This window comes from Salvelinus fontinalis, chromosome 2 (assembly GCF_029448725.1).
Source record: "Salvelinus fontinalis isolate EN_2023a chromosome 2, ASM2944872v1, whole genome shotgun sequence".
Taxonomy (NCBI): domain Eukaryota; kingdom Metazoa; phylum Chordata; class Actinopteri; order Salmoniformes; family Salmonidae; genus Salvelinus; species Salvelinus fontinalis.
This window is the reverse complement of record NC_074666.1, coordinates 27106565-27127020: the sequence shown is the minus strand read 5'-3', so window position 1 is coordinate 27127020 and position 20456 is coordinate 27106565. Positions and strand designations below refer to the sequence as shown.

General features: G+C 42.3%; 1 protein-coding gene across 1 annotated transcript in view; it reads left to right on the top strand.

Annotated features, from left to right (window-relative positions):
* The window catches only part of LOC129815409 (unconventional myosin-XVIIIa-like), a 102667-nt gene that overhangs the window by 39657 nt on the left and 42554 nt on the right, over positions 1-20456 (top strand). Inside the window, exons 11-18 of the mRNA XM_055869209.1 lie at positions 1879-1969; positions 2105-2297; positions 2952-3038; positions 8039-8177; positions 11050-11209; positions 11296-11482; positions 12066-12273; positions 12413-12522. Of these exons, the coding sequence (XP_055725184.1) occupies positions 1879-1969; positions 2105-2297; positions 2952-3038; positions 8039-8177; positions 11050-11209; positions 11296-11482; positions 12066-12273; positions 12413-12522 (1175 nt within the window). The remainder of the gene's footprint in view (positions 1-1878; positions 1970-2104; positions 2298-2951; positions 3039-8038; positions 8178-11049; positions 11210-11295; positions 11483-12065; positions 12274-12412; positions 12523-20456) is intronic.

The window sequence follows — 20456 nt, the reverse complement described above, 5'->3', positions numbered from 1 at the left end:
CTGCTTTGTGGCTAGACTCAGACATGTCAGAAGTTCTTAGATCAAAACACACAACATCAATGCCTCATGGCACTGGGCACCTGGTAAACCTTCCTGACATGGGATAGCTTTCTCATCTACGCAAAAGGTTTACCAGACGCACACTGCCATGAGGCATACATGTGGATGTTGTGTGTGGTTTGATCTGAGCACTGCTGACAAGTCAGTCTAAACCTTCCTAGTTTACTCTGCTTTGTGAGTAGAATATGGAGCCAGTAGGATACAATAATGTTGCCACCCATCAGACATGGTTGGGATTTACCTGTCTTCCTCTGTTACCACCTCAGATTCAGGGGCAATAGTACTAGGTTTAGTTGGTTTCCTGCAGTTATCCCATTTCAAATGTCACACTCACTGGAGTGAGCCGAGCATTCCATGCCTCTGCTATGTACAGTGCTTTCGGAAAGTATTCAGATCCCTTTACATCTTCTACATTTTGTTACGTTACAGCCGTATTCTAAAAATGATTCAATATTTTTTCCCCATCATAATGACAAATCAAAAACAGGTTTTTAGATTTTTTTGTTGCAAATTTATAAAATAAAAAAAACTGAAATATTACATTTACATAAGTATTCAGACACTTTACTCAGTACTTTGTTGAAGCACCTTTGGCAGCGATTACAGCCATGGCACACATGTATTTGGGGAGTTTCTCCCATTCTTCTCTGCAGATCCTTCTCTGCACAGCTATTTTCAGGTCTTTCCGGAGATGTTCAATCGGGTTCAAGTCCGGGCTCTGGCTGGGTCACTCAAGGACATTCAGAGACTTGTCCCACTCCTGCATTGTCTTGGCTGTGTGCTTAGGGTTGTTGTCCTGTTGGATAGTGAACCTTCACCCCAGTCTGAGGTCCAGAGCAGGTTTTAATTTCTCTGTACTTTGGTACATTCATCTTTCCCTGGATTCTGACTAGTCTCACAGTCACTGCCTCTGAAAAACATCCCCAAAGCATGATGTTGCCACCACCATGCTTCACTGTAGGGACGGAGCCAGGTTTCCTCCAGGCGTGACGCTTGGCTTCCCGGCCAAAGATTTCAATCTTGATTTCATCAGACCAAAGAATCTTGTTTCTCATGGTTTGAGAGTCTTTATGGGCCTTCTGGGCCACTCTACCATAAAGGCCTGATTGGTGGAGTGCTGCAGAGACGGTTGTCCTTCTGGAAGGAACTCTGGAGCTCTGTCAGAGTGACCATCGGGTTCTTGGTCACCTCCCAGACCAAGGCCCTTCTCTCCTGATTGCTCAGTTTGGCCTGGCGGCCAGCTGTAGGAAGAGTCTTGGTGGTTCCCTTCCCCAGATCTGTGCCTCAACACAATCCTCTCTCTGAGCTCTACGGACAATTCCTTCGACCACATTGCTTGGTTTTTGCTCTGACACAGTCAACTGTGGGAACTTATATAGACAGATGTGTGCCTTTCCAAATCATGTCCAGTCAATTGAATTTACCACACGTGTACTCCAAGTTGTAGTAGCATCTCAAGGATGATCAGTGGAAACAGGATGCACCAGAGCTCAATTTTGAGTCACATAGCAAATGGTCTGAATACTTATGTAAATAAGGTAATTCAGATGTATATTTGTAATAAATTTGCAAGAATTTCTAAAAACCTGTTTTCACTTTGTCATTATGGGGTATTTGTGTGTAGATTGCTGATTTAAAAAAAATAAAAAATAATAATAATTATTTAAAAAAAATCCCTTTTAGAATAAGGCTGTAACGTTACAAAATGTGGGGGAAAATCAAGGGGTCTGAATACTTTCAGAAGGCACTTTATGCTGTCTGATCTGATGATGGGGACGTTGTTATGAATTTGTCTCTTTTCACCTATTCTCCCACCAGGTTCCAAGGCCACAGCCATGGAGTGTTTAGAAGCCATGGCATCTGGGCTGTACTCAGAGCTCTTCACCCTCCTCGTCTCCCTCATCAACCGGTTAGTCACCACTTTACCAGAGATGGAGGGAGATGACGCAAGCATCCACCACTACAGCTGGTTCTGTTTTTTTGGTCTGACTGTGTGTGTGTGTGTGTGTGTGTGTGTGTGTGTGTGTGTGTGTGTGTGTGCCAGTGCTCTGAAGTCCAGCCAGCACTCTCTGTGCTCCCTGCTCATCGTGGACACCCCGGGCTTCCAGAACCCTCGCCTGGCCAAGCGGGAGCGCGGAGCCACCTTTGAAGAGCTCTGCCACAACTACACCCAGGAGCGCCTGCAGACACTGTTCTATCAGCGCACCTTTGTACAGGAGCTAGAGAGATACAAAGAGGTAGCTTAATATGAACAGTAAACACACACACACTTTTAAGGATTCAAATGCACATTCTCACATACAGGACATAAGATAACACACTTACTTCCTGTAAGCCATGGCAAATTAGAACTTCATAGATCTCAAGGTTTCCACCCTCTCATCAACACTGTCAGTCACACAGTGAACCCATATTATGGCCCATATGATTGCCATTTCTCCTCCCCTGCCGTGCCCAAAGCGAGTTCACTCATCACTGGCTGTATGAACTGGGTTGAGCTGCAAGGCAGTGGAGCTGCTTACTGGGCCTCGCTGGCTGATGAAGAATAACACCTGTCTTTAACTGCCTCTTCTCTTCACACAGCAGATCTACTCTCTAATGCTAGTCTATACACCTGTCATAATAGGGCTGAATTATCCCTGACAACTCTGTCCTAACTGATGTCTAATCACTCCCATTGTACACAATGGTTTTATAATCATAGTCTGTTGCCATTTATCAACAGTTTGTGAGCAGTTTATAACAATTGTATTACTATTATGTGTATATACTGAAGCTGATAATGAGTAACATAATGAACTAATTCCTAAAGTAGACAACTAAAAACTTGGCGCCCTTCAGATCTATGTTACTGTCATTGGTTCCTAGTCATCCCCTCTGTCCCCCCGTAGGAAAACATAGAGCTCGCATTAGATGACATGGAGCCCAGCACATCTCTGTCTGTAGCTGCAGTAGACCAAGCGCCAAGTCAAGCCCTGGTAAGTACACTCCTTAGTGACGCAGCGGTCTAAGGCACTGCATCTCCGTGCTAGAGGTGTCACTACAGACCCTGGTTTGATCCTGGGCTGTATCACAACCGGCCGTGATCGGGAGTCCCTTAGGGCAGCGCACAACTGGCCCAGCGGCTCCCAGGTTACAGGAGGGTTTGGACGGGGTCGGTCGTCATTGTAAAATAAGAATTTGTTCTTAACTGATTTGCCTAGTTAAATAAAGGTACAAAAAAATTGCTATATTCACACGAGTTTACCTGGTTGAGAATTTAGATGTTCCTGCCTTCTATGACCATGGCAGCTTCATGCTGTACAGCAGTTCTCTCATCACCTTTCTATGGGATTTCTGTTTGATATTGGCACAGTCCAGTAACACGTTATTTCACATGAACTCCCGTATGAATCTTTTGGCACTTTCAACTGCCAGATCTCTGTAATCATGGCACCCTGCCTCTCTGAATGCCACACAGTTCACGGTGCACCTATATGCATATTATAGTTACATTCGTGAGTTCTTTGAGATTCACAGTGAGTCAGTCTAGAGTTATTTGATACATTTTTGCAGATTTAAGAATTTTCAGTTTAGTGTTTAGTTTATTTTTCTTAGAGTGAGCATGATATATTAATGCCTGCATAGAGGAACCAACAGGAAGAAAGCTGAAGGAGAAGGAAGATATTTCATTCAGCAAACAAAAACTAAACTTACTCTGGAAGAAAACAATATTTTTTGTTGCTTCTCCTCCAGTGTGTGCCATGGAAACAGAAACGATACGGTGTTGACAGTGTCAGAGCTAGCGTTATAATAATTCCTGGTTGGTTGCGTTGAGTACTCTGCTTTTTAAGGGGTCCTGGCCCTGCTGGAGCAGTCTTCAAAAGCAGTGAACCACTGTACAGCAGATGGCTGCAAAAGGCCAAAGCCTTTTTAAAGGCGGACAAAAGCAAAAGAATGGCACCGCCCACGCCATTAGAGAGCACTCTGTTGATGTCGAGACACAAGGATGAAAGCTGACAGTTGAATTTACACTGACACTCTTCAAATGTTGGCCCCTGACATTAAAAAGTCAGTACCCATGGGTTCACTGAAGGCTTTTAGTGGTCCAGGAAGAGGCTTTTTTTATGTATGTGTGGGTGTGTGGCTGCGTGCGTGCGAGCGTGTGCATGTCCAATCTGACCGAGGGATTATTTTTATATATAAAGTTTCAAAGAATTCAACGATACTAGTTATCATAGCCCTAATGTTGTGTCAGAGTTTCCCCTATATTAATTTAGCAGCGGCGGGCCGTCGCTACTAAATCTTTGCCACCACTCCCCCCAAAAATGTTGGTAAACTGTTTTCAGTGTCAATTTAAATGACTAAGATCAGGTATATAGAAAAGATAATGGAGCTATGTATTTATAAGATCATCTTTGAGAATTAACAACCACCAAAATCAAAACTAGACAGTCAGGGAGAATCTAAAATTCCCAAAATGTCATGGCATGGGGCCCACATTTTTTGGGGAATTTTGTTATTTTTGAGTAAGTCCGCATAAGAATACAGAAAAAGCCATGGCAAATTTTGTAGAATTGCAGGAAATTAGCTTCAAAATCCAATTTGTTTTCTCAGCCTAATGGTAAAATGTGTAGAATTGCTGGGAATTGGCTTTAAAACAGTGGCCAATTCCCAGCAACTTTCCCACCGCTACTGAAATAAATCAGAGGGGAAAATAGTGTAAAAACACTGAAGCATTTTGTTCAGTCTGCCAAGTGGGTATACAGATGTATATGTGAGTCCTTTAGGTGCCTTTTGGTAATTCCAAGCATGCTGTCATGTGCCATTTACTGAAGTGGCTTCTGCCTGTCCACTCTACCATAAAGGCCTGATGTGATGGAGTGCTGCAGAGATGCTTGTCCTTCTGGAAGGTTCTCCCATCTCCACAGAGGAACTCTGGAGCTCTGTCAGAGTTACCATCGGGTTTTTGGTCACCTCCCTGACCAAGGCCCTTCTCCCCCCAATTGCTCAGTTTGGCTGGGAAAATAGCTCTAGGAAGAGTCTTAGGCGTTCAAACTTCATCCATTTAAGAATGATGGAGGCCACTGTTCTTGGGGACATTCAATGCAGTAGATCTTTTTTGGTACCCTTCCCCAGATCTGTGCCTCGACACATTCTTGTTGTTCGACCTCATGGCTTGGTTTTTGCTCTGATATGTGCATTTCCAAATCATGTCCGATCAATTGAATTTACCACAGGTGGACTTCAATCAAGTTTTATAAACATCACAAGGATGATAAATGGAAACAGGATTCACCTGAGCTCAATTTCAAGTCTCAGAGCAAAGGGTCTGAATACTGTTATTGTTATTTATTTTTAATACATTTGCAAACTTTCTAAAAACCTATTTGTCATTATGCGGTATTGTGTGTAGATTGATGAGAAATGTATTTAATCAGTTTTAGAATAAGGCTGTATACTTTCCGAATACACAGTATATTCTTTAATTTACAAAGAGCCATTTCAAGAGAGAAACTGTTTAGAGTTCTGTTATATCAAAAAGCTAAATTGTGGCTGGCATTCTAGTGATAATTGCTGAAGTGGCCTGTGTAGAGTGCAGGCTTCCTGAATGCTCCAGTGCTCTCTGAGCTCTTTCTCTGATACTAGACATAATGAGAGCCATGTCTAATGTCCTGTCTCTCTCTGCCGTCTGGACCTCACAAAACAAACTACAGCAATTGCTTTATGAAAAACGACTATTTTTCTGGTTGTTATTCAATAAAAGCCTTAATCTGAAAGCAGTGGACGTTTCTGAATACCAATACTGCATTCTAAATAGTAGGCATTTTGGGTATGCCAAAATCAAACATTTTATAGAATGTGAAATTTGAGCATGCTTGAAATGGCAGGATGTCATACTAATTTCGTATTTTTGTCTAGTACAATTTGATGCAGGCTCTTGAGGAAGAGAAGTGTGTATTTGACAACAGATGATAATTACATAAGGTGACGCGCTGTACCAAAATGAACAAATGGTTGGAATGAACTCCATTGCTCATTAGATAACGCATTCTCAGCCTAGTATGTTGATATTTGTTGCTTATTGCATAACTAAACAATGTGTTCGAAAGAGTATGTAGCATGATTAGTACGCAGTATGTAGTTTTAGCAGTAGGCAAGATTTTGGCCAGTGTTTCACTGTTGTCAGTGAAATATTTTGGTTGTAAATATGATCAGTTGCTTCAATCACACCATTTTTATTGTTTGTTGTGGAAATATAGCCCGGAGAGAGTTGAGAGAGGTGCTGTGCTATTACAGGTGAAAAGCCTTGTAACAAAAACATTTGCCAACATTGCCAAAGGCTTATAGAATGATTCCTACAAAGTAGAGGGTTATATTATGAGAGCTGGCTTCACCTCAGGCCTTGGAGTGTGAGTATGACTGAGCTGGCTGAGAGTCTTTGCTGAAGTGAGCCAGTATGAATCGGTTGAAAAGCAAGCTAAGGGCCCAGTAAGTCTTGTTTCTGTGTATTTTGGTGAGACTGGTGTTTCTACTGATATACAGTGCCTTTAGAAAGTATTCACACCCCTTGACTTTTGTCCCCTTGTTGTTACAGCCTAATGTCAAAGTGGAATTATGTTTTAAGAAATGCTTAAATGGCTTCAGTCAATAAGTATTCAACCCCTTTTGTTGTGGCAAGCCTAAATAAATTCAGGAGTAAAAATAGGATTTAAGTTGCATGGACTGTGCAATAATAGTGTTTAACATGATTTTTGAATAATTACATAATATGCAAGGGCCCTCAGTCGAGCAGTGAATTTCAAACACAGATTCAATCACAAAGACCAGGGAGGTTTTCCAATGCCTCAAAGAAGGGCACCTATTGGTAGATGGATAAAAAAAAATAGAATAAAAGCAGACAATGAATATACCTTTTGGGCATGGTAAAGTTATTAATTACACTTTGGATTGTGTATCAATACACCCAGTCACTACAAAGATACAAGTGTTCTTCCTAACTCAGTTGCTGGAGAGGAAGGAAACCACTCAGGGATTTCACCATTAGGGGCCAATGGTGACTTTTTAAAGTAGTAGTTACAGATTTTATGGCTGTGATGGGAGAAAACTGAGGATGGATCAACAACATTGTAGTTACTCCACAATACTAATCTAAATGACAGAGTGAAAAGAAGGGAGCCTGTACAGAATACAAATGTTCTAAAACATGCATCCTGTTTGCAATAAGACACTGAAGTAAAACTGCAAAAAATGTGGCAAAGAAGGTACTTTATGTTCTGATTACAAAGCGTTATGTTTGGGACAAATCCAACACATCACATCAGAGTACCCCTCTTCATATTTTCAAGCATGGTGGTGGCTGCATCATGTTATGGGTATGCTTGTCATCGGCAAGGACTAGAGTTTTTTTGGGATTAAAAAATAAACGGAATAGAGCTAAGCACAGGCAAAGTCCGAGAGCAAAACCTGGTTCAGGCTGCTTTCCAACAGACAGAGACAAATTCACCTTTTAGCAGGACAATAACCTAAAATACAAGGCCAAATATACACTGGAGTTGCTTACCACAACGACATTGAATGTTCCTGAGTGGCCTAGTTACAGTTTTGACTTAAATCTTCTTGAAAGTCTATGGCAAGACATGAAAATGGTGGCTAGCAATGATCAACAACCAACTTGACAGACGTTGAATAATTTTTTTAAAGAATGTGGAAATATTGCACAATCCATAGAGACTTACCCAGAAAGACTCACAGCTGTAATTGCTGCCAAAGGTGATTCTAACATGTATTGACTCAGGGGTGTGAATAACCTTCTTTTAGGAGAGAGAAAAAATCTCTCACTTTTTCATTATGGGGCATTGTGTATAGATGGATTTGTAACACAACAAAATGTGTAATAAGTCAAGGGTTATGGATACTTTATGAAAGCACTGTACAACCATCCGAAGGACTGGGTAGAGGCATGTCTGACCAGTGTATGCATGTGTGTGTGTGCCAGGTGCGGACGCTGAGGACTGATGAGGCTCGGGGCCTTTTGTGGCTGATGGAAGAGGAGGCTCTGCAGCCTGGGGGTTCAGAGGATACTCTACTGGGACGCCTCTTCAGTTACTATGGCCCTGCTGAGGGAGAGAGCAAAGGTGAACACACACACAGTCAAATATGTTACTCATCACTCAGGCACAGCTCAACAACAGTCACATCCTGTTATCGCTCTCTCTCTCTCACGCACACACACACACACGAGAAAGTTAGAGGCACAAAGATCATACCCCCACGGGATGCTAACCTCCATTACCAATAACCGAGGAGGTTAGCATTTTTTTGGGGGGGATGATATTAATCACTCATTATTAATGCTTCATTCATGATTACCATTAATCATGGTAGCATCCACCTGAATGTTGAAGTGTTCAGAAACATATGATATTATTTATAAAAAAGTGACTTCAAAATGACACTACATTGTTTCCCATTCATTTCTATTGGCAACCACAACATAATCGGAAACGCAACCAAAACAAACTGCTGCAAATGCATCTAACAAGTTTGTAGTCATTGTGTGCTAGGAATATGGGACCAAAACTGAACTTTTGACTACTTCAATACTCATAAGTGCATTTGTCCAAATACTTATGACCTCTTCAAATGACTAGATCCATAAAGTGCTTTCATTTCGAAACGATAAAACGGATATGTATGAAAATACCCTCAAATAAAAGGTGACATTATATTATATACTGTCGCCTCATATGAAACATTATCTCAAATCCAAAATACTAGAGTATAGAGAGAAATTAAGTTTTAGCTTCACTATATCAAAATGGAATTGCCATGGAAACACGTGGAGGAAAGGGCCATGGGGGAAAGATCCCGAGTCCTCATTGCCTATCAGCAAAATGATCCTACATTTAGACTATTGTTTATATGTGTATTTCACACCATGTTGAGGGAAAATACTGTTTTAAAAAAAATTATATAAAAAATTAAGTGCTTTATAGGAAATATATTGTCTGGTGATATGATTGATTTATTTGTAGGTTTTTATCTTCATATACATTCGGAAAGTATTCAGACCTTCAGACTTTTTCCAAATGTTATGTTACAGCCTTATTCTAAAATTGATTAAATAGTTTCCCCCCTCATCAATCTAAACACAATACCCCATAATGACAAAGTAAAAACAGGTTTGAGTAAGATGCTACAAGCTTGGCACACCTGTATTTGGGGAGTTTCTCCCCTTCTCTGCAGATCCTCTCAAGTTCTGTCAGGTTGGATGGGGAGTATCGCTACACAGCTATTTTCAGGTCTCCAGAGACAATCAGGTTCAAGTCCGGGCTCTGGCTGGGCACTCAAGGACATTGAGACTTGTCCCGAAGCCACTTGTGCATTGTCTTGGCTGTGTGCTTAGGGTCGTTATCCTGTTGGAAGGTGAACCTTTGCCTCAGTCTGAGGTCCTGAGCGCTCTGGAGCAGGTTTTCATCAAGGATCTCTCTCTACTTTGCTCCGTTCATCTTTCCCTCGATACTGACTAGTCTCCCAGTCCCTGCCTCTAAAAAACATCCCAACAGCATTTATTTATTTATTTATTTTACCGTTATTTTACCAGGTAAGTTGACTGAGAACACGTTCTCATTTGCAGCAACGACCTGGGGAATAGTTACAGGGGAGAGGAGGGGGATGAATGAGCCAATTGTAAACTGGGGATTATTAGGTGACCATGATGGTTTGAGGGCCAGATTGGGAATTTAGCCAGGACACCGGGGTAAACACCCCTACTCTTACGATAAGTGCCATGGGATCTTTAATGACCTCAGAGAGTCAGGACACCCGTTTAACGTCCCATCCGAAAGACGGCACCCTACACAGGGCAGTGTCCCCAATCACTACCCTGGGGCATTGGGATATTTTTTAGACCAGAGGAAAGAGTGCCTCCTACTGGCCCTCCAACACCACTTCCAGCAGCATCTGGTCTCCCATCCAGGGACTGACCAGGACCAACCCTGCTTAGCTTCAGAAGCAAGCCAACAGTGGTATGCAGTGTGGTATGCTGCTGGCCACCATGTTTCACCGTAGGGATGGTGCCAGGTTTCCTCCAGATGTGACGCTTGGCATTCAGGCCAAAGAGTTCAATCTTGGTTTCATCAAACCAGATAATCTTGTTTCTCATGGTCTGTGACTCCTTTAGGTGCTTTTTGGCAAATCCCAAGCGGGCTGTCGTGCATTTTACTGAGGAGTGGCTTCCAGCTGGCCACTCTACTGTAAAGGCCTGATTTGGTGGAGTGCTGCAAAGATGGTTAACCCATCTCTGCAGAGGCACACCTCCCTGACCAAAGCCCTTCTCCCCCGATTGCTCAGTTTGGCCGACAGCTCTAGTAAGATTCTTGGTGGTTCTAAACTTCTTCCAGTTAAGATTGGTGGAGGCCACTGTGTTGTTGGGGACCTTCAATGCTGCAGAAATGTTTTCGTACCCTTCCCCAGATCTGTGCCTCGATACAATCCTGTCTCAGAGCTCTACGGACAATTCCTTCGATCTCATGACTTGCTTGCACTGTCAACTGTGGGACCTTATATAGACAGGTGTTGTCCTTTCCAAATCATGTTCAATCATATGAATTCACCACAGGTGGACTCCAATCAAGTTGTAGAAACATTACAAGGATGATCAATGGAATCAGGATGCACCTGAGCTCAATTTTGAGTCTCATAGCAAAGGTTCTGAATACTTGTAAATAAGGTAAATGTAAATAAGGTATTTCTGTTTTTTGTTCGCAAACATTTCTAAAAACCAATTTTCACTGTCATTATGGAGTATTATTAAGGATAAAAAAAACATATATTTTAGAATAAGGCTGTAATGTAGCAAAATGTGGGAAAAGTCAAGAGGTCTGAATACTTTCCAAATGCACTTTATGTTCATTGCCACACTATGCACACACATCCATCTACACATCCAAACATTCATTGAAATGCATAACTGTTATCAACTCCTTTTCCCCCTCTACCTGTCAGGTCACACCTTGCTGCTGAAGAGTGGGAAGCTGCATCACTTTCTGTTGGGTCACAGTCATGGGACAGACTGGGTGGAGTATGACGCCCGTGGTTGGCTGAGCCATGCCAAACAGAACCCTGCCTCTACCAACGCAGGGAGTCTCCTGCAGGATTCCCACAAGTAAGACGCACATAATGTTTTGGCATGATTGGCAATGCTTGCAACAGACATGTCTGACCTGATCTGATTGTCTCTCTCCTTTCCAGGGAGAACATTAGTGGTCTGTTTATGAGCCGAGGAAGCGGGGCCACCACCCTGTCAGGTTCCATCGCGGGCCTGGAGGGTGTTTCCCAGCTGGCCTTGCGGCGCGCCACCAGCATGAGGAAGACTTTCACCACTGGAGTGGCGGCCGTCAAGAAGAAGTCCCTCTGCATACAGATCAAACTACAAGTGGTGAGAGGCTGCAAGCTGTCTGCAGAGGGCAGGTCTGTTGGAGAGAAGGAAAGCGAGAGGGCTTTCCAAAAAGTCATATTTTACACTTCTGTTCCTGTAACAGTCTGGGCATATCCAGCTAAGTTGTTGGGCCACAGGGCCTCTCATGTGAATCCAACACACAGGCTGATTCAGTAATAGGAGTCATTTAATTAGCACTGCCTAATATATCCCCTACCCCGGGAAGAGGTGTCCGCATAGTGCTTGGGGGATCATCCATCTTCCTGTGTTTTTACCATATTATTACAGCTTGAAAGGGTAGGCGCTAGGAGCCGCCCTCGTGTAGGGCCTAGGGATTAGATTTCCTGAGTACTTTAACTATACCATTTATTAAAACCCAGGTGGATTATTAAGATTGCTTAATGTATGAAATTTGCTATTATATCCATTAGTGAGAGCCAGTGTATAGAGCCTTTGCTTATGATTTAAAGGTTTGGTCTCTGATTAGGCCGGCTACTCTCTCGATGCATGTTGAGGCCTTGCCCTCTCTCATTGCACTCACTGTTACTATTTCAGTCCCAGCTAACTCCCCTATCTCCTGTAGGACGCTCTGCTGGACACTGTGCGGAGGTCCAGGGTTCACTTTATCCACTGCCTGCTGCCCAATCCTGATGCCCTGCGGGCAGGCAGAGGGGAATTGGAGGCCCAGGGGGAGAGTGGAGACTCTGGCCTAATGCAGCTGGATGTGGCCCTGCTCCGGTCTCAGCTTCGCGGCTCCAAGCTGCTGGACGCTCTCAGAATCTACAGACAAGGTAAGAGGCTGTGGATATTAGACTAGGAAGGTCTGGAAGGGTCTCTCAAACCAAATGATCTTCACAAAGAGCAGTGTTTAAAATAAATATGTACATTTTTAAGCTTCATAACCTTACCCCGATGTCCTTGTCTATACAGGATACCCTGATCACATGGTCTTCTCCGAATTCTGCCGCCGCTTCGATGTGCTGGCACCACACCTGACCAAGAATCTTGGCCGCAACTACATAGTGAAGGATGAGAAGAAGGTGAGTCTATTTTTCTGTGTGTGTGTTTGGAGTAAATAATATGATTCAGGCCAACAACGGAGGTCTGCATTGTTATATTAATGAGCTGTTATTATCTAGGCATAACTCACTTTAATAACTCTACCCACATGTATATATTACCTCGACTAACCGTTTCCCCCGCACATTGACTCTGTACCTTTACCCCCTGTATATAGCCTCGCTATTGTTATTTTACTCCTGCTCTTTAATTATTTGTTACTTTTATAATTTTTTTTAGGTCTTTTTCTAAAAACTGCACTGTTGGTTAAGGGCTTGTAAGTAAGCATTTCACTGTAAGGTCTATCCCTGTTGTGTTCGGTGCACGTGACAAGTAACATTTGATTTGAGCTGAATAGACCATCTCCTCCTTGGCTGTCAGTAGCCCACTGACAGAGGAATAAACCTCTATTAATCAGGGCCATTGTGATGACCTAATCAACTTATCCCCAGGTGCATCCCACTCCCTACTAAGTTTAATCAATGACGAGCAGAGACGGGAAGCAAATTGCACTGGAGTTTAGGGCTGAACAAAATACCCAAAACTTGGTATTGCACTTATCAACTTGGTGAAAGACATTTTCTACCCTGGAGGCTGTCTGGCGGGTGGTTTTGCCCTAATAATATGCTTAGGAAGGGAGCTCCCCACTTTTTATTTTATTTCACCTTTATTTAACCAGGTAGGCCAGTTGAGAACAAGTTCTCATTTACAACTGCGACCTGGCCAAGATAAAGCAAAGCAGTGCAACAAAAACAACACAGAGTTACACATAAACAAACACACAGTCAATAACACAATAGAAAAATCTATGTACAGTGTGTGAAAATGTAGAAGAGTAGGGAGGTAAGGCAATAAATAGAGGCGAAATAATTACAATTTAACATGAACACTGGAGTGATAGATGTGCAGATGACGATGTGCAAGTAGAGATACTGGCGTGCAAACGAGCATGAGGATAAGTAACAATATGGGGATGAGGTACTTTGGGTGTACTATTTACAGATGTGCTGTGTACAGTGATTGGTAAGCTGCTCTGACAGCTGATGCTTAAAGAGAGAGGGAGATATAAGACTCCAGCTTCAGTGATTTTTGCAATTTGTTCCAGTCATTGGCAACAGAGAACTGGAAGGAAAGGCGGGCAAAGGAAGTGTTGGCTTTGGGGATGACCAGTGAGATATACCTGCTGGAGCGTGTACTACGGGTAGGTGTTGCTATGGTGATCAGTGAGCTGAGATAAGGCGGGGCTTTACCTAGCAAAGACTTATAGATGACCTGGATCTAGTGGGTTTGGCGACAAATATGTGGTGAGGGCCAGCCAACAAGAGCATACAGGTCGCAGTGGTGGGTAGTATATGGGGCTTTGATGACAAAACGGATGGCACTGTGATAGACTACATCCAGTTTACTGAGTAGTGTTGGAGGCTATTTTGTAAATGACGTCGCCGAAGTCAAGGATCGGTAGAATCGTCAGTTTTCCGAGGGTATGTTTGGCGGCATGAGTGAAGGAGGCTTTGTTGCGAAATAGGATGCTGATTCTAGATTTAATTTTGGATAGGAGATGCTTTTTGAAAACTCTGTTTATTAAGTTTTACACACACAGACAAGACAAAGCAATATAAATAATATACTCAACTAGAAAAAAAACAACAAATAATACATTTAAAAAAAATAGCTTTAAAGATACCATACTTTAGACAAGTTAAACACACCAGGCAGAAGGCTACAAAGGTTAAGGGATGGGGGCGCTGTTTAGACTATTTATGCTAATGTGGCTAATTTTTTAAACGGCTTCCCACAAAATCCTTGATCGTACAATATGCATATTATTATTATTATTGGATAGAAAACAGTCTATAGTTTCTATAGGAGTTGAAATTTTGTCTCTAAGTGGAACAGAGCCCATTCTACAGCAATTTCCCTGACATGGAGTCAGATTTGAGAAATGTTGGCCAATCTTCTGAAGTCATTTAAAAGGGCACTGTCGTTGCTATGACTATACGGACACTTCTTACGTCTTCCCCTGGATGCCTTTACGTGATGACGATTCCAACGGGGTCGATTGCGCGTTCACAGGCCCTACAAATCAAAAAACCCTGAAGCTAGTCATTCTTTGGGAGCTGCGTCATGAGCCTAGAGGACCCCGGCGCGCACCTGTTCCAAGCGTTAGTTTAGCCTGTTATATTTCTCCGGTCATCTTTTCACTCGTTATAGGAGTTAAAAACATCATAAGGTAGTTAATTTAAAGCGTTTTATAGCAATTTATATCCGTTTAGTGCGATTTTGGGACATTTATTTTTGCAACGATGTGAAAAGTTGGGCACGCTTTTCAGTTCATCCCGAACGCAGTTGACATTTCCACATGGCAAGAGGACAGCTTTCCACCAAAAGACGATTTCTCCCAAGAAAGGATCCTTTGCCCAAGATACTGATGGAAGAACAGCTCAAGGTAGGACATTTTTATTATGATAAATCGTGTTTCTGTCGAAACATTTTAGTGGCTTAGGACGCCATGTTTTTTGACGTAGCTTCGCTTGGCGCAAATTGTATTGAAAAGTAAGGATAAATTAAAAAATGTAATAACGCAATTGTATTAAGAATTAAATTGTCTATCAATCCCTGTCCACCCTATATTTTTTAGTCACGTTTATGAGTATTTATGTATAAGAGTAGATCACTGTCTAAGTGGCGCAAGGACATTTTCTGACCAGCCTGTCTACATTTCACATTGTCTAACCATGATTTTGGTGGCTAAATATAAACATTTTCGATCAAACTGTATATGCATGTTGTAATGTGATGTTACAGGAGTGTCATCGGAAGAATTCTGAGAAGGTTAGTGAAAAAATTAATATCTTTTGGCGATGTTGACTTTTATCGCTCACTTTGGCTAGAATCAATGCTGGGCTGCTAATTGCTATGTGCTAAGCTAATATAACGATTTATTGTGTTTTCGCTGTAAGACACTTAGAAAATCTGAAATATTGTCTGTATTCACAGGATCTGTGTCTTTCGATTCGTGTATGCTGTGTATTTTTACGAAATGTTTGATGATTAGTAGTTAGGTAAACACGTTGCTCATTGTAATTATTCTAGTCCATTTGTGATGGTGGGTGCAATTGTAAACTATGCCATCTACCTGAAATATGCACTTTTTTCTAACAAAACCTATCCCATACCATAAATATGTTATCAGACTGTCATCTAATGAGTTTTTTTGTTGGTTAGGGGCTATAAATATCTTAGTTTAGCCGAATTGGTGATGGCTACTGGTGTTGGTGGACAAATAAAAGATGGTGGATTATGCTAATGTGTTTTTAGGTAATAGATGTACATCTTTACATATTGTGTCTTCCCTGTAAAACATTTTAAAAATCGGAAATGTTGACTGGATTCACAAGATCTGTGTCTTTCATTAGCTGTATTGGACTTTAATGTGTGAAAGTTAAATATTTAAAAAAAATATTTTTTTTGAATTTCGCGGCACTGGTTTTTCAGTGGGGGGGGGGGGGGGGGGGGTGCCGCAAGCGCCACGCTGATCCTAGACAGGTTAAAGGGGCAATCTATAGTATAGGGACAGAGCAACCACCTCACCATTGTTCCTGTAAACAGTCAAGGGATGGGGTGGAGAAATGCAACCACTCACAGACAGTCAAGGCCACAGACCAACCATCCACTGGACCAAAAATGAAAAGTTTACAATGCTTTAAAATAAAAAATGAATAATAATAATTTTATGTAGGCGTGAACAAAATTTAAAAATAAAAATAACTGGGAAAAACAAGCTCACACCTTAGTCTCTGCCCCGGCAAGATGAACAAGGCATCCGCAGGTCACAATCAATAAGCACATCAGCCTTAATGCCCCCCCCCCCCAGAAAAAACACAGAGAAATGCTCATCCAACCCCTAAGTAAGTCACAGGGGGGTCAAATACAGACTTATTTTGGTTTTAATAGGAATGCCATCAGAGGATGGACTGTTTAAAGTAACACCGGAATGGAGCCCAAGCCTCATTAAACAGTTTGGGGTTCCCACGTGAATTGAATTTAATTTTTTCTAGTTTCAGAGAGCACAACACATCTCTCACCCAATATGTATAAGATGGGGGAGCTGCCATCTTCCAGTTCTGTAGTATTAGCCGTCTAGCTAAAAGAGTTGTATAAGCAACAGTGTCCGACTGGATTCTTGACAGGGGGGTACCTATGGGCAGTACACCAAAAAGGGCTGTAAGGGGAGACGGATCTATAACAGTGTCATATATATCAGAGAAACATTTAAATATTAATTCCCAGAAACCTGACAGTTTATGACAGCCCCAGAACATATGCAACAGTGTGGCTGGTTCAATTTTACATCTGACACAGGTAGGATCAAAATCAGAGAATATTCTTCCAAGTCTGGCCCCAGACCAGTGGATACGGTGAACCACCTTGAATTGAATGAGGCTGTGTCTAGTGCTAAAAGAGGACGAATGCACCCTGCGCAGTACAGATTCCCAGGTGTCTTCCCCAAGTTCCTCCCCCAAATCCTTTTCCCATCGAGTCTTTAAAGGCACCAAAGAGGGGTTCTGTAAGTCATGAATGATTGCATATACATCTGAAATTGTGCCCCTAGGAAGCTTGTTCAGCTCCAAGATGCTCTCTATAGCTGTATTCGCAGGCCTATGGGGAAATTCAGGTGTGTTAGCTCTGACAAAGTTCCTAGTCTGGAGATAGCGGAAAAAGTGGGATTGGGGGAGGTTGAACCTTTCCTGTAGCTGAGCAAAAGAGGCAAATGTGTCATCAAAGAATAATTGGGCTAGTGAGGAGAGGCCTAGTGAGTGCCAGATGCCAAAAGCCCCATCATTCAAAGATGGAGGAAATAAAATGTTCTGATTGATTGGGCCTGATAGAGAAAAGCCTCGGAGGCCAAAGGCTAAACGGAACTGATTCCAAATTTTAAGAGACTGCTTTACAATTGGGTTGACACACCTTTTGCCTAGGGACACTGGGAGAGACGAGCACAACACAGAAGAAAGTGCAGCAGGTTTACACGATTCAGACTCCATCTGGACCCAGAGTGGTCTGGGGCCAGTAGGATCAGTCTGCAGCAAGTACAAAAGGGCTCTGAAATTTGCAGCCCAATAGTATGTCTGAAAATTTGGTAGAGCTAAACCCCCCAATGACCTAGGCTTCTGTAAATGTTTTTTACCAATCCGTGGTACCTTGCCATCCCAAATGAAATGCATGAATGTTTGATCCAGTGAAATAAAAAAAGATTTTGGAATAAAAATGGGTAAACATTGAAATAAATATAGAAATTTGGGCAACACACTCATTTTAATGACATTAATCCTTCCGATAAGAGAAAGAGGTAGCGACTTCCAAAAAGTAAAAGATTGTTTCAAACTGTCTGCTAGAGCAACCAAGTTTTCCTGAAACAGATTTGAATATTTCCTTGTCACTTTAACTCCCAAGTAGGTGAATTGATCCCGGACAATCCTAAACTGAGAACTTGTAAAAGAGCACTTTAAAGCAGCCTTGTTTACAGGAAAAAGCTCACTCTTGCCTAGATTCAGCTTGTACCCTGAGATTGATCCAAACCTTTTAAGAACAGATAAGGCGCGTGGCAATGAGGTATCAGGGTTAGAGATAAACAAAAGGAGGTCATCCGCATATAGCGAGACTTTCTGCTCTGAGCCCGTCCTGATTATTCCTTGAATGGCATCATTAGAGCGTAGTGCAATGGCGAGAGGTTCGATTGCCAAAGCAAACAACAAGGGGGAGAGTGGACAGCCCTGTCTGGATCCGCGGTGCAAGGGAAAATAGTCAGAGGACAAGTTGTTAGTCCGTACCGAAGCCATGGGGGAAAAATAAAGAATCTTTATCCACGCAATGAATTTGGGACCAAAGCCAAATCTATAAAGGGTAGCTGTTAGGTAATCCCACTCAACGCGGTCAAACGCTTTTTCTGCATCAAGTGAGACCACTACCTCTGGGTCCTCCGACGCTGGGGAGTACAGTATATTCATAAGGCGCCTAATATTGAAAAACAAATGCCTATTTCTCACAAAGCCAGTCTGGTCAGAGTGTATTACTTGGTGCAGCGAGCCTTCCATACGGATGGCTAAAAGCTTGGCTAGAATTTTGTAATCACAGTTTAAAAGCGAGATTGGGCGATAGGATCCACATTCCAGGGGGTCTTTGTTTTTCTTTAATAGTAATGAAATTGAAGCCTGATAAAGAGTAGGCGGTAGCTTTGAGGTATCAAGGCACTCTGCAAATAGTCGAGACAAGAATGGGCAAAGCAGGCCAGAAAACGTCCTGTAAAATTCAGTTGGAAAACCATCCGGACCCGGTGATTTACCACTTTTCATTGCGGACACTGCTGTTGCAATCTCCTCAGGTGTAAATTCTTCTTCTAGACAGTCATGGGTGTCTGTATCAATTGAAGGCATATTCAGGCCATTAAAGAAGGAATCAATCAGCAAAGGGTCTTGAGGGGATTCAGAGGTGTATAGCGCAGAGTAAAATTGTTTGAATTGATCGTTGATCTCTTTATGTATAACTGTGGTGGCACCAGACGGGGTCCTTATTTGTGGGATTAAACGTGAGGCCTCAGACTTACGGATCTGATGTGCAAGGAGTTTACTGGCCTTGTCGCCTTGTTCATACACTCTGTACCGAGCTCGCAAGAGTAACTGTTCAGCTTGCCTGGTAGAAAGCTCATCAAATTCAGATTGGAGTAGTTGGCGCTCTTTATGCAGATCAGAGGAAGGAACAGTAGCATACTTCTCATCCAATGTGGCTATGGATTCGCTCAGGTCCCGAAGTCGCTGAGAGCGAACTCTGTTTTGGTTGGCTGTATAAGAGATAATTTGGCCACGTAGGTATGCTTTGAGAGACTCCCATATGGTAGAGCAGGACATACCTGGTGTTGAATTAGTTTCTAGGAATAAGGTGATTTCAGAAGAAATGAAATTGACAAACTCCTTATCTGAGAGTAAAATGGGGTTGAGACGCCATTGATAACACATAGGAGGTCGCTGGGGAAACTCTAGTTCAAGCACTAATGGTGAATGGTCAGAAATAACAATACTCTTGTAAGTACACTGCCGAAGGTTAGGCAGAAGTTTTTTGTCCAAAAAGAAGTAATCAATCCGGGAGTATGTTTGATGGACATGAGAATAAAAGGAATACTGTCTATCTGTAGGATGTAGGAAACGCCAGGCCTCAAACATGGCATATTTCTGAAGAAAGGCTTGAATAAGTAGGGCACATTTAGATGGACCTGTAGTTGTTCGTGAGGACTTGTCAAGAACTGGGGACATTTTGCAGTTGAAATCCCCCCCTAAAATCAACAAATGAGAATCTAAATTGGGTATAGCAGACAAAAAGGAAGAAATGAAACTTGTGTCATCCCAATTGGGAGCATAAACACTAGCCAACACAAGAGGGGTAGAAAACAGCTTACCGGTTACTATGATGTATCGTCCCTTAGGATCAGCGATAACCTCAGAAGCTACAAAGGGAGTAGCTTTATCAACCAGAATGGCAGCCCCTCTTGATTTACTATGAAAGTTAGAGTGGAACACTTGACCAACCCAGTCCCTACGCATCCTAAAGTGCTCACCAGTCCTCAAGTGAGTCTCTTGTAGAAATGCAATATTTGCATTCAAACCCTTTAAGTGTGTCAACACCCTCTTACGCTTCACTGGGTTATTAACCCCTTTGATGTTCCACGAAATGTACTTGATCGCATTGTTTCGGCCCCTCTGGGCATTCCCGTTATACAACCCTGTCATTAGAGCATAGAATGGAAAAGCAATGAGCGCCCAAAAACCCCAGAATAACTTGTCTCAGAGTAATAATGTACGGTGGTAGATGTTTGGAAAAAGTACAGAGAAAAAAAACGAAAAAGACAGAATGACAACATTAG